Source organism: Rhineura floridana, chromosome 7, assembly GCF_030035675.1.
Source record: "Rhineura floridana isolate rRhiFlo1 chromosome 7, rRhiFlo1.hap2, whole genome shotgun sequence".
NCBI lineage: Eukaryota > Metazoa > Chordata > Lepidosauria > Squamata > Rhineuridae > Rhineura > Rhineura floridana.
In genome coordinates this window covers 49,619,853-49,633,722 of record NC_084486.1, presented here as the reverse complement: position 1 = coordinate 49,633,722, position 13,870 = coordinate 49,619,853, and the positions used below count along the sequence as shown (strand labels likewise).

Below are 13,870 nucleotides of genomic sequence, written 5' to 3'. Positions count from 1 at the left end.
GGCTTGAAGATGCAGCTTCCACTGATGACCTCTGATGCAAGAGAGCAGGGCCAAGTAACAGATTCATGCAACCCATGGTGTAGACAAGTTTACCCTTGCTGGCAATGGACTCCTACTGAAAACTGTTGAGTTGCAATTTGGGACAAGGCAGAAAAGGGAGTAAAACCTGCCCTTCACTCTCTTGTCACTTTTTCTAAGTGAATGGCTGCTATTCATTCCTATGAGGATAAGAAAAACATTGCACTTGGAAGAACTATTGTGTGAATCTTGTGGGGACAAAACCCACCATTCATTCATAATATTAGATGGCCTAATCTCCATCACCCGGAAGGTGGAGAGCATTTTCATGCGCATTCCTCTTGGCAATACAGCTCTCTCTCCACATACTGTTTGTCCTAATGATAAGCACTTCTCTAGTAATATGTGTTATTGATATATTAAGACTAGGTATCGATACAGTATTTAAAATGTTCAAAACACTTCACTTCATCTGAGCAACCTTTACAATAATCCTGTAAGGTAAACATGAGTTATTATTCTTATAATCATAGACAAAGAGGCTGAGACTAAGAAAGACTGGCTCACCTAATACTGTACAGTTGAAGTCTAAGTTCAAGGTTCTAGTTTTGGTGTGCAAAGCTCTATACAGCTCTGGACCAGGATACCTGAAAGACCATCTTATCCCTTATATACCCAGTTGATCACTGCGCTCTGTAGATAAGGGCCTCTTGCAGATACCATCTTATCAGGAAATCTGTTTTGCACAACATAGCTAATGAACCTTTAGTGTGGCAGCACTTACCCTTTGGAATTCCCTACCCTTAAATATTAGACAAGCATAATCTGTTATCTTTTTGGCACCTACTGAAGACCTTCCTCTTTCAACAAGCCTTTCAAGTTGAGAGCTTATCCCAGTCTGATCTGTGTTAGAATTGCTTTTTAATATGTTTTTAAACCCCCTTTTTAAAAAAGATGTTTTTAAAGCTTTTAAAAAATATATTTTTAAAGATATTTTGTTTTAATATATTTTAAAGTCTGTTTTTATGATGGCTTTAAAGTGTTTCTGGTGCTTTTATTTGCCATCCTGGGCTCCTACTGGGAGGAAGGGCATGATATAAATCTAATAAATAAATAAGTCATGGATGAACTGAAATTTGAACAAGGATGAATGTGGGATTAATAGGGGCAAGAAGAAGCACAACACAAAATAACCAGAGGTGCGTGTTCAACTTAGTTTGAATATACCCTGTTTGCATCCTGTTTTCTTCCAAGGAAACCAGGACATTTTAACTGCAGTTTCCCACTTTATTTATTTATTTATTTATTTATTTATTTATTTAAGGCAGTTATATACTGCTTTTCAAGTGGACCTCACAAAGCAGGTCGCATAAGATTATCACAGCAATAAGTTACAATAAAATGGAAAAGATGGCTTGTTTACTTAAGAAGAGGGCTCTATTTAACTCACTCCCCTCTGGGCTCTGCTGCAATGTATTATGACAGCTGGATGGTAACGGTACCTTAGCTTTTTTTTTCTCCTCTCCCCACAGGGCAAGATGGTTCTGCTGCAGATGCCCCTGTAGTGACAGTTGGGAAAGGAGGGAGAAGCCACTACGGCAGCTGGATGATGACAGTCCCTTTGTTTTTTCTCATCTCCCTTCAGGGCAAGATGGTTCACTTTATCCTCACAACCATTCTCTGTATTAAGTTATAGCATCTGATGTGGACAAGATCACAGTAAGCTTCATAGCTGACTGGCGTGTGAATTGAGATTTTTGTCATCCAGGTTCATGATTGTATCCATCACAACACGCTGCCCCATCATGTGAAGGGACACCCAACAATAAGGGAAGACTAGAAATTGTAAAGCAGGGGGCAGGGCAAGGAAAAATAAGTCAACACTAGCTGTTAAGGGGAAAGCTATGGTGGGACCAGATTTACCTATAGTGGGGCATTCATACCAACAGTGGGAGCTGTGCAGCATGGGAGACAACAGCCAATACAGACCTGCAAAAGCAATGACAGAAGCATCAGACGTATGCACAGGCATTCACTGGGTAGCATATAAGTTATAAGAAAAATCATCCAACATGCAAATGAGGGTGTAGCTACATCTTCTTCCATCCTGCTTTTCCCCCAGTCCTTTCATCCACAAACCTTTTCCCACAGTTGGACAAGCAGAGCTCTCAATGTACCCCACAGCAGGCAGATAAAGATGGGTGGGTAAAGGCACTGGAGGATATGAGGGCAGAAGAAGCCACAGGTACATGACTTGTGCTCTTATGGAGTTGTAAAACGACATGCATGCTCTCTGGGTTGCAACCTGGCAACCCTATTGGGGGGCTTAAGGTAAACATAGCACTCCTTTGTTTAATCTTTAAATCTAGGCTACATGTAGTATCGTATCCCATCTAGGTCATGAATCAAACAAGAAACTGCAGAAGGAATCACTCAATAAAGTATGTTTTGGTCAGACTATTAAAATAAAGGATTGCTGACAATGTCTAGCTTAAGGCAAAATTTGGACATAATGTAATATAACCTAAACATATTCAGTGCTAAAAGCCTATGTTCATGAAATCTTTATTTGGAAGTGTCATCCAGGCATAGCCACTTCTGTGTCAAGAGTAACTTCTGCTTATTTTGTGAGTTCGGACTGCTTTTAGCTATAATTTTGTTAGCCATTATATTAACACTTTTTATATCTTATTTATTCAAAGCATGATTGATTAGCCATATATTACATGAATATGTACATGTTATTCTTATCCACATCATAGGGATATGGTTGGCCACTGTGGGAAAGACGATCCTGGACTAGATAAGATTTTCACCTGATCCGAGAGGGCTCTATTTAATTTCCTGTGACTGGGCTGTAACTTAAGTCCATTGATTTCAATGTGTCTGCTCTGAGTATGACTTAGCTATCACCCAATGATTCATGAAATTTAGGGCTGGGTAGAGTTACCTTTAGGTTTTACATGGTTTCTCACATGTTTTATACTAAGGGAGATAATATTGTGTGGGCATGTTCAGGGGACCTTTTGTAGTATGGTTTAAATTATTAGCCTTTTGTCAGTTTTGGTGGAGCTGATATTTAAGAACTCAGATGTTTTAAGGGCTGTTTTGGTTGTGGTTTGTTAAAGTATTAAAGGTGGCTTTCTAATGATTTATGGTCATTTTTGGTGAAGTGTAAGCTAGTTCACATTCCTTTCAATATCTCCAGATTGCACCAACATTGAGGTTTTGGAATTATGTGAGCATTTAAGGTGCTTAATTGGCAAGAACTGATTAATTAAATTCTTGAAGTGGAAACAGACTATTATTTCTGATTGTAAAAATTGTTATAGTGCTCAGTACTTAAATGGTATTCAAGCTAGAAAAAGGTAGTAAGGGATAGTGCAGTTTTACTAGTTGGTAGCTACTGAGGAGTCTCTTAGTGACTACATCTTTTTCCTACATTTTAATATTGAAAATGTCAATGATATTTTTATGATGATGCAAAACCCTTGAGTTATAGCCTGCTTTCCGTTTCTGAAACTGTCCTATAGGAACATAGGAAGCTGCTATATCCTGAGTCAAAACCATTGGTCCATCTAGCTCAGTACTGTCTACACTGACTGGCAGTGGCTTTCCAGGGTTTTATGCAGGAGCCTCTCCCAGTCCTATTTGGAGATGCTAGGGATTGAACCTGGGACCTTTACATGCAAGGCAGATGCTTTACGACTGAGCTATAGCCCTTCTCCCATCTTTATTAGCAAGGTATTCTATATGCCAGGAGTATAGCAGTTATATCCTTCCCTGTAAATGGGCTGAGAGAAAGCCATTAGGTATAACTGCCACACTAACAGTGCACACCTAACAATGTCTACTTAGAAGTAAGCCCTACAGAATCCAATGGGGCTTATTCCCAGGTAAGTGGGGGTTACGATTGCAACCTAAAGCAGCACAGGTAAGGTAGTTTCCGGTGGAGTGTATCAGTTCTGTAGCTTGTAAGACTATAATTCTATGAGCATTTTCTGAGGAATAAGACCACTGAACACAATGGGGCTTGCTTCTAAGTAAACAGGTATAGGGCCAGCCTTAAATGTATTGTGGAACATAGAAGAAAGAGTTGAAGGAAAGGGAAAGGAAATGAGTAGGCAAGTATCCTGATGTACTCAGGGCAGGACCTATTTTTCCTTATCTGCCTTTGGCAGCTTGGCCGCTTACTATTTTTTAACCACTGTTTCCCCCCATGTATCCTACAGCCTAACCCTATGCACTTCAACTTGGAAGTCTCACTGAGCTCTGTGGAACTTTCTTCTAAGTATGCATGCCTAGGACAACAACCTTAGTTTCATTTCTTTTTGTCTTCTAAGCATGAATGGCAACGAACAAATATTATATGGTGCTCATTTGGCCTATTGAATTTGCTCAATATGGGGATAGGGCTTTTCTTTTTAAGTCTCCAATGCTATGCACACTTGTTAATTAAAACTATAGACTGCTTTTTCTGTCAGGACCTCAAGGTGATGTACATGGTTCTCCACCCCCTAATCATCACAACTGCCCTGTGAGATAGGTTACGCTGAGAGATGGTGATTGGCCTATCACCCTCCTGGGATAGGTCTGAGAAAGTACATAAAATTGTTCAACATGTTTCACAAGAGTTTAATAAATGCAGGTGGGAAGGGCGAGTTGCAGCACTCCCATTCCTTCAGGCAGTTTTTGCTAACCTAGTGCCCTCCAGATGTTTTGGACTACACCCCCATCAGCCCCACATAGTGAGTGAAGGCTGCCTTAAGGTCAACAGATGCAGCCTTGAAAATTGAGTGGGAAGCAGGAATGATGTAAAGGTGAACAGGGATATTGACAAGGTCTTTTTGAATGCAGCTCAGGTCGTAAGGATTTACAGCTGGAACTGGAAACTCACTCGAGTTCAGCCCTTTGGGCTTTTGGGGAAGCACTGCAGTTTTCTTTACATAGCGATCTTAATAAACTGTATGCATTAACTTGCTCAACTACACAGTTATTCTTAGAAGTTTTTTTAATTAAAAAGTTTTTTAATCTTTGTGTATTTTTAATTCCATAAGCCTCTTCAAACTTTCAAAAGAGACCAATAAACCTTAAACCTTAATCTTAACCCTTAAATGTTTCGAATGGATGGATACTTCACTGAGCAGTTTGCTTTTGAAAACTGTTCCAGTAGAAGGGATGTGTTAGCGTCCTTGGGAATTCGGGGTCAAGAGACCTTACTTAAACCCCAAAGAAATCCTCAGCCCCGCTACGGTGCTGCCAAGACAAAAGACAAAGCCGACCATTCCAGACACTGATGCTGCAACGAACGTTGGGATTTGTAGTCCATATCCGGTGTCCAGGCTCAAGCCACGCAAGTCCACCAGCGGCTACGAACTGAAGTTTATTCTATAGCTTGAGTTTGCACAGGTGAGAACGGCGGTTCTGTTTCTCCTTGGAATTGAAGCATTCACGTCTTTGTTTTAAGTGTATTTAAGTTAAGTACATATAACAAGTCTGAGAAATAAAAATTATTTCCCCTTATTCTGCGGTTTGGAAATTGACATAACTGACGAGTACCCCCCCCATCCAGTTGGGTAAATGGTACTGCCCAATAACATGGCTGCCTGCCGCCTCCCCCACAGGCTCAGCGAACTAAATGGCAGACTCTTCTTCAGCCCCTGTTTATTCCCTCCCTCGTGCTCTTCTTCAAAGGACGCTTACTATTGGCTGCGGTCTAGCGTCCATGCCAATCAGGAAGCGGCTACCATGGTGGAAGGGAATAAATACAAGATGGCTGCTCATATAAAACCAGGTGTCGGGCTTCTCCCTGGTGATGGAGGAATCGGAGCTTTAATCTGCGGGGCTAGTATTTTTTGTCGCTACTGCTCGTACAGACGCCCGAAGGGAGGAGGGGGGCTCGGGCCGCCGCTGGCCGCCGCCTTGTCTAGTCGCTATCCCGCCTGTGGGCCTCGGCGCGCTTCCCGGAGGCCCTGGCCAGGGCCCTGCCCCCCTCCTTCCTGCCAGAACCGTGGTGGCTCTCTCCTTGCTCAGCCGGGCCTCAGATTCGAGACTCTGTCGCCATGGCCGTGTCCAGGTCGGTGTGAGGTGATGGGGGTGTGGGTTGAGCGAGCAGGCGGTTTTATAGGACATTTATTATTATTATTTCCCCAGAGTAGTAGTCCGTAATGTCGGCAGGCGCCTGCCTTTCTTCCTTCCGAGGAAGAGAGGCCTCGTGGGATGACGGTGGGAAGGCGGCTGCACACTGACCGCTAATAGGCAGGTATTCCCTCGTTTTCTAAAGCCTAGAAGCAAGGATGAACTCGGGCCAAAGGACCTGGGCCCTGCACCCCAAGGTTAGGGACTCCATGAGCTTAAGGGGGGTTATGGAAGGAAGCTGCCGAACTTCATTTAAAGATGACTTTAAATGGTTTCGAGTGAAATAATGACCAGGTAAAATCTGATGAGACACAGGAATTTCTCGTTTCTTAATTATTGGAGTTAAATCGTTGCTCCAGGGGAATTAATGAGAAGTCATTAAGGGAATTGGGTTGCACTGTTTGAATGTTGACCCTGCCTATCCATGAAATGTGCACATAGGCCTGCACTGTAATAAAGATGTTCTGCATCTTTCTTTCCCATCTTGACCGTGTTTGAGTATCTTGGTGCATAAGGTTTCCAAGATCTAGGTCACAACTATTGAGATACTTATGTACATTTAAGAAACTAGAAGCACTTAGCTGGTGCCCCACTGTGCTTAGAAAGTTATTGGATAAATATATTTTTTGTTAGGAACTTTCTTCTGCTTAGTCTGTCTTCTGTTAAACAACAATGATATACTGTAGTTAACCTTCTCAATAGAAAGTCTAATTGAAGAACCATGCTGTACCATAGTTACCCTTAATACAAAAATCTAATAGAAGAATTTCTATTATTAATATTATTGGTCCAGATCATTAATACACCAAGAATGTGGAACCTGTGGTCCTCCAGATATTGCTGCACAATGGCTTTTGTCATCTCTGACTCTTGGCCATGCTGACTAGGGATGATGGGATTTGGCCTCAGCGACGTCAGGAGGCCACCATCCATAGTCTACAGTGATTGACAGTATCTCCTCAGGTTTTCATACAGGAGTCTTTTCCAGCCCTACTTGGAAATGGAGATGCTAGGGATTGAACCTGGAGCCATCTGTATGCAAAGCATATGCTCTACCAGTGTGATCTGGTATTTACCCACTTCTAAGTATCTAAATTTATATCTAGCTATCTTGTGCTACGTTAGCTTGGAAATGGAGGTGCCAGTTGTTGAAGCTAGGACCTTCTGCATGTAAAGCATGCCTTTACCACCAGAACATGTACATTAAAATCTGGTTATTAGCTTGGCCAGAGCTTCTGCAACTGGTTCCTTTCTGCTTTCATTCCAGAAGTGTCAGTTTTCCTTTTACATAATTGTTTCCTGTGGCTTATACCAGCATTATAGTGTAATAATTTGAAGTTCATAGCTCACACATAGAGCATACGCTTTGCATGCAGAAGAATCTTCCTTTAACGGAGTCTTCTTCAACTTTGGGCACCCAGATGTTGTTATGGTTCATTTATATACTGCTTTCTAGCCCAAAGCCCCCCCCATGGTGAATAGTATATTAATGCAAAGGAAAGATAGAACAGTTCAGTCAAAAGTAACCAATCACACTGAATACATGGGTCCATGAGCTGCATTCCTGCCCTTGTCACAGATGCAGCTCCCCAGCATTCCATCTCTCACTTTATTGGACTACAACTCCCATCATCCCCAGCCAACATAACCAATGGTCAGGGATGATTGGAATTGAAATAATGTATGATAGTAGGCTGGGAAAAGCCACTGGAAGCCTTGGAGGCCTACTGTTAATTTATTTGTTTGTTGAATTTATGTCCTTCCCTTCCTCCCTGGGGGTTCCTAGGGGATTTGACAACAGAAATTAAACAATGTACAATAATGAAAATTAAAACTTCAAGGCCTGGACAAATAAAAACTCCTTCATATTCCACCTCAACATGGCCAGGGAAAGGGACTGTCTGATCTTCCCTAGGAGAGAGTTCCAGAGGCAGAATGTTACCACATATGTTCCCACCCTCCTTGCCATCTGCAGTGATAGTACTGCAAGAACGGTTTCACCTTGTGTATGCTGTGGGTTGGGGCATATAGAGAAAGGTGCTCTTTCAAGTCATATAGGGCTTTGTACACTAGTACCAACACCATGAATTGGGCCTGGTAGGTCACTAGCAGTCAGTGCTCTCAAAATTGGAGTGATGAGTTGTCCCTTTGCAGCTTAGCTCAACAGCTGAGCTGCCTCATTCTATACCAACTGCACCTTCCAGACTGTTGTAAAGGGCAGCCCCATGTAGAGCACATTGCAGTAATCTATACAGGAAGTTATTGGAGCACGGAGCACTGAGGCCAAACTATCATCGTCGAGGAACAGCCATAGCTGGGCATAGGCACAATTGCAGTAGACAGTACTGGGCTTACTAGTCCAATAACCTCACTCAGGCTAAGATAGGTTTTTTTACTTTCTGTAACATTCAGAAAATAGTTATTGATTGAAAAATAACACCACAGATATGAGTTAACCATAATACTGCTCTTAACATTTTAAAGCAAGGATGAGGAACCTCTGGGCCTCCAGATATTGCTGGACTATAACTCCAAATCTTTCCACTCATCCCTGCAAGAGTTGCGTAAGGGGAACACATTTGACATGTTATGTATAGACAGAATTAGGTTTGCTGCAGAAACTACTCTGAATATTTGCTGTAGCCAAGCATTTATTTATTTATTATTTGTGTACCACTATTTCATTTCAAAAAACATCAAAGTGGTTTACAACAAATTAAAACTGTATAATAAAAACCATTAACAATACAGTAAAAACACGGTCACCTATTGTGAAGAGACATCTTCGCTGCATGCATAAGCCTGGTGGAACAGAAAGATTTTCAGTAGGTGTTTAAAGGTTAAAACAGAAGGTGCTTGCTGAATCTCTGTTGGCACAGAACTGGGCCGATAACGATGAAGGCTCCATTTCATTTAGATGTTAAAGCAGCCTCACCAGTTTGGGGGACAACTAGTGCTGCTCCTGCAGGTGATCTCAGTGACTGAGCTGAGATGGCACCCTGAAAATGTTAGCATGCTCGGGCATAACGAGGCCCCATCGGCAGTCTTTCCTGCTGCCACTGTTGTCTTTTCCACTCAAATTTATTCAGTAGTGGGGTGCCGAGGAAGAGGCCTGAGAATGTTGCTTAAAGCAGTGACAAGGCTTAGCGATTTGGATGCTGCTGCAGTATCATACTTAGGCAATCATGGGGTGGGGGTACAGAGGTAGTCCTTCTCATTGAGGATTTGTAGGCCTTTCAGGGAAGTGCCATGTCCTGATATGCTACCACTAATGTCACTGGGAATGCAACAAGGCCCAAACCTCAAAATGTGTTGGTGTTTTCTGATTTTTTTAAAAATGGGCAAATTCTGAATTGAGATTGGGAGTAGGAGACCATCTGTAGTATAGATTACTTTTGTAGATATGTGTCACGTAATCCTTAGTTGTAGGTATGTATTCTTATCTGTGAGAAATGAACTCTAAATCTTCTGAACGGAGAGAGTATCCCTATGCTTCACTAGTGATCTCTTTTACATTACAATTGGCATTCTGATGAACTGATATATTTCAATCAATCATATTTTATGTAGCTTGTACATGAACCACTAGGTTCATTTTGCTGCATCTTTATATAAGGCTGATCAAGGCCATTCTGACACTTAGCAGAAAATCCAAATGGTGCCCCTCTGTGTGGCTTGTATCTGGTTGTACTTAGAACTTGTGGTGCAAACACTGAAAAAGTGCTACAGAAAAAAGCACGTCATTAGTTTTTGTTTTGTTTTACAGTATGTTTCCTTGCCATTTCTAAAAAAAATTATAACTTACAAGTATAACGCATACAAAATAACACTTTTTGAACTTGGTTATAACTTGCTGCTCTTAACTGGCTCACAAAATCTGTTTTCTGAAGTGGCCATCTCACTCAGCCTTCTGGTTGGATCTGTCCTTTCTATGTTTGAAAATATGTATGGCAAATTCATGTCTTTGTTAGGTTTGGGGTTTTTTTGTTGGAAAAAGGGACCCTTCTATTGACCTAGCTATAACAGTATCCAAAAGGAAGGATCATTTTTTTGTAATGAAAATTTTAAATGTAATAACAAGAAATATCCAAAAATGTTCCGGTGAGAGTAATAAGTTGAACATAAATGTAATCCATAAAATATTTTGAAAGTACACACCTTTCGCCCCAAAATACTAGCAGGCAGCAAGGTGTAGGTGAAGAGGTTATTTAATGAAAATGGAAATGACTGCCTTCAAGTCGATTCCGACTTATGGTGACCCTATGAATAGGGTTTTCATGGTAAGCGGTATTCAGAGGTAGTTTACCATTGCCTTCCTCTGAGGCTGAGAGGCAGTGACTGGCCCAAGGTCACCCTTTGAGCTTCATGGCTGTGTGGGGATTCAAACCCTGGTCTCCCAGTTCGTAGTCCAACTCTCTAACCACTACACCATACTGGCTCTCAGGTTATTTAATATGTATGTATAAATACATCTAGCATTTGAGCCTCAAATAGAAATTGTGCTGTATTTGCTACCAATTAATACAAAGTTTCATTGTTCACTGACATTGTGACCCAAATTGACATAATGCCACGTGTGGAAGCTATATGAAACAGTTGTAAACTTATCAGATGATGCATATTTAAGCAACTGTCTCATAAAGCGTCTCTATCCTCCATTGGGTGAATGACAACTTGTGAAAGTAGTATGTGCCTGTTATGAAACCTGCATCATAAAGGTAGCAGATGTTCAGTCTGTAATCTAGTCTTTTTCTCCAGCCTACAACAGGAGGTCCTCTGTCACTTCCAACCTTTTACTGAAAATATCCACTAAAATTTCCATTGCTGCTTATCCGTTTGTTGTCGAATGAGTAATTGTTCTTCTGAAATAGCTGGGACTGGAACTCCCATATTGTTTTCCTAGAGCAATCTGAATCTCTCACAACTAAGATATAAATAGTTCCTGCCTTCCCAACTAGAATGGATGACTGAGTAATCTTTGTTTAGTTTGAGCCCACTCTTATGTCAAATTTGTCTCTAGAAAAATAGAATTAGTAGGAAAGGAATATGATCATATAAACCCAATGGGAAAAAAGGGCATTGCTTCATTGGTCTGGCACCATTGTTGACAATGAAGCATTGTCAGTTTTATGTATTGATTGGGATGTTGGAGGAAGAAGCCAGATCCACCTGTGCCTGTTGAAAACATTTAGAAAATGTCATAGAAGTCTCAAAAAAGGGGTTGCAGTGTTGATGTTTGTTCTACTTTTTGATGGAACAAACATTGTCACAATAAAAGAAGAAATACTAAGACATAAAAAGTGGAGCAAAGGCACAAGAGTATAAAACGACTGATTGAGCAATAAATATTGGTTCTATGTGTGTTAAACAGCTTTGCGTTTCTAGTAGTTATCTGAAAATATTTGCTAATCCATTATAATAAAAAAAATTCATAGCAAAATAATTGTTTCTTTTTAAACCCCTATATTCTTGTACTTCCTTCTACATAGCATCCTTGAACACTTGTAATTCACATCTTATTATTATAGTTCCTTTTACTCAGCACTTCAGTGTTGAGGGTTTTTTAATTAGGATATTGCTTGGGGCTACGTAAAAAGATGGATAAAGTCGTGTTACATTATAGCATTGTGTTTCTCTTCTCTATGAAACAAGTTATATTCTCCAAAGAAGGAAGCTTGACTGTTCAGACTAATCTTAACCTACAGATTTGGACCTGAGGAGACATCGGGAGCCAACTACAAAGATCGCCTTCTGTATAAATGCAGGATGTCTGTGATTTATTTCTTATTGTGAAGAGGCATGTGTGACTCTGAGGTTTGTTCTTGAGGGTGAAGGGTTCTTTTGAACACACCAGATGATCCAAGTCCATATCTTCTTTGAGCCATGTTGGCTGATAACAATTTTTTGTTTACAGCAGAGGTATGCTAAAGGGAAGACTAATAGCTAACTGGCCAACTTCTGCCAAACTGCCTAGCACGTTGCTAATTGCTGTGATTCTTGCAAAAGGTGCTGGACAAAATGGATCTTAGTCTGATCAACAAGACACTTTACATTGGCAAGAGTGCAGTTTTGCCATTGCTTAGGACAGATTTGTTATGCCTTAACTATTAAAAGATCCTGAGTATTCACTTTTGCTTTAAAACTCAAAACACATTGAAGCATGGGGATTTTAAATGTGATGTGATATAAATACGGAGACATTCACAAGTAAGGATCATTTGTGAAAGGTATTTCAACCTAGAGGTCCTCAGCTGTCTGAAATAAATTTTAGGCCACAGAGAAGGCCATCAGCACAATGGTTCGAGGCAGGGGTGGACAGATCAATCTGTTTCTGTTCCGTGTCATTTTCACGTGTGCTCACATAAGTCCTTCCTTCCTATTTATTTAAATATGCATATTATCTCAATGTGCACATTCTATCCTAAAACATGCATTTTGGTACTACTTGAACTGAAAACTGTTTCAGAGACATGCAATATTTGAAGGATAGTTGCAATGGAATAATGTTTCCTGCACTGTATGTTTAGTTAACATTTTATTTTATGATTCCCTTTCTGACATGATTGAAAATAAAAAATATGAATAGTAGTGCTCTTGAACCCTGCTGCAAGTAGGACTTAATACTGTGGGAGACCAAGTCCACTGTTTTAACAACTACTTTGTGTATCATTCCTTCCCTGTCTGGAACAAACAAAACATTGCCTTACTTTTTGCTTCCCGTTCTGTGTCTTGCTGCCTCTTGCTCTATTATAAGGACACCCTAAAAGTGTGTCAGTGCCAGAATGCCTTGTATGGAAGCGGGAACTAAAATGGGGTGGGAAGGTATTTGGGAGTACAATGTGGGTGGAAGGCAAGAGAGACAAAGAGTTATCAAGCCTGTAGTGGAACTGGTATTATTGGGTGAGCTTGACCCCCCCAACTTGGTCCCCCTTGTGTCTCTACTCAATCTTCTGGGGAGATCCTGCAATTTCGGTGATGCACATGGGCAGAGAAAGAAAAATTTTAGAATTTTTTAAGCAATAGGGAAAATGTTTTGTCTTTTTTCCCCCTAGAAACAAAACCATTTTGGGAACATTTAAATATATGCAATACCTAAACTTATTTTACTACTTTAACAACATTAATATGCAACATTTACAATTTACAACTTAGGTAACACATACAATTGTCCTATTTGGCATATTTTATGAAATTTACAAAGCAATCCTATGCATGTTTACTCAGAATACATACTCTGTTGAGTGGAACTTAGTGTCACTAAAAGTAAGATTGCAGCCCCCAAAGTATAAATGCTTTACAGTACAATCCTACCCCTGTCTTGTATAAGTATTATTGAATTCAGTGGGGCATATTCCTTATTCCGTCTGAGTAGACAAGCACAGGACTGTACTTTGGTATCAGGGTGTCTGTGTCACAGTCATTTGAGGAAGAGATGAAAAGGTCATTCACAAGGGAGGGCCAAATCAGAAGGACATCAGATGCAGGATACTTGGTTTTCATATCTCCAAGCTAGATCAAAGTTCATCAGAAGAGAAGCAACAATTCACAGTAAAGGCCTTGTATGCCCCTCTCATGAAGATGGCAGCACCCTATAGTTGATTTGAGAGTTGCATATGTCTACAGTAAGAGCAGGAATTATTCTCTAATCCTGTAGATAGTTTTACAGAAAAATCTTCATGTTAAAACCAGCTGTTGCTGTTAATCCTATCTGAAG

General features: G+C 40.6%; 1 protein-coding gene and 1 long non-coding RNA gene across 2 annotated transcripts in view; one reads left to right on the top strand and one right to left on the bottom strand.

The window, feature by feature from the left end:
- Positions 1 to 6,259, bottom strand: part of LOC133388943 (uncharacterized) — a 28,151-nt gene extending 21,892 nt beyond the window's left edge. Inside the window, exons 1-2 of the long non-coding RNA XR_009763983.1 lie at positions 5,301 to 6,259; positions 1,942 to 2,007 (exon numbers count right to left, since the gene is read on the bottom strand). This is a non-coding gene — a long non-coding RNA (uncharacterized LOC133388943). The remainder of the gene's footprint in view (positions 1 to 1,941; positions 2,008 to 5,300) is intronic.
- Positions 5,760 to 13,870, top strand: part of BTAF1 (B-TFIID TATA-box binding protein associated factor 1) — an 83,412-nt gene continuing 75,301 nt past the window's right edge. The window contains exon 1 of the mRNA XM_061635553.1: positions 5,760 to 6,094. Within this exon, the coding sequence (XP_061491537.1) occupies positions 6,081 to 6,094 (14 nt within the window). The 5' untranslated portion in view covers positions 5,760 to 6,080. The remainder of the gene's footprint in view (positions 6,095 to 13,870) is intronic.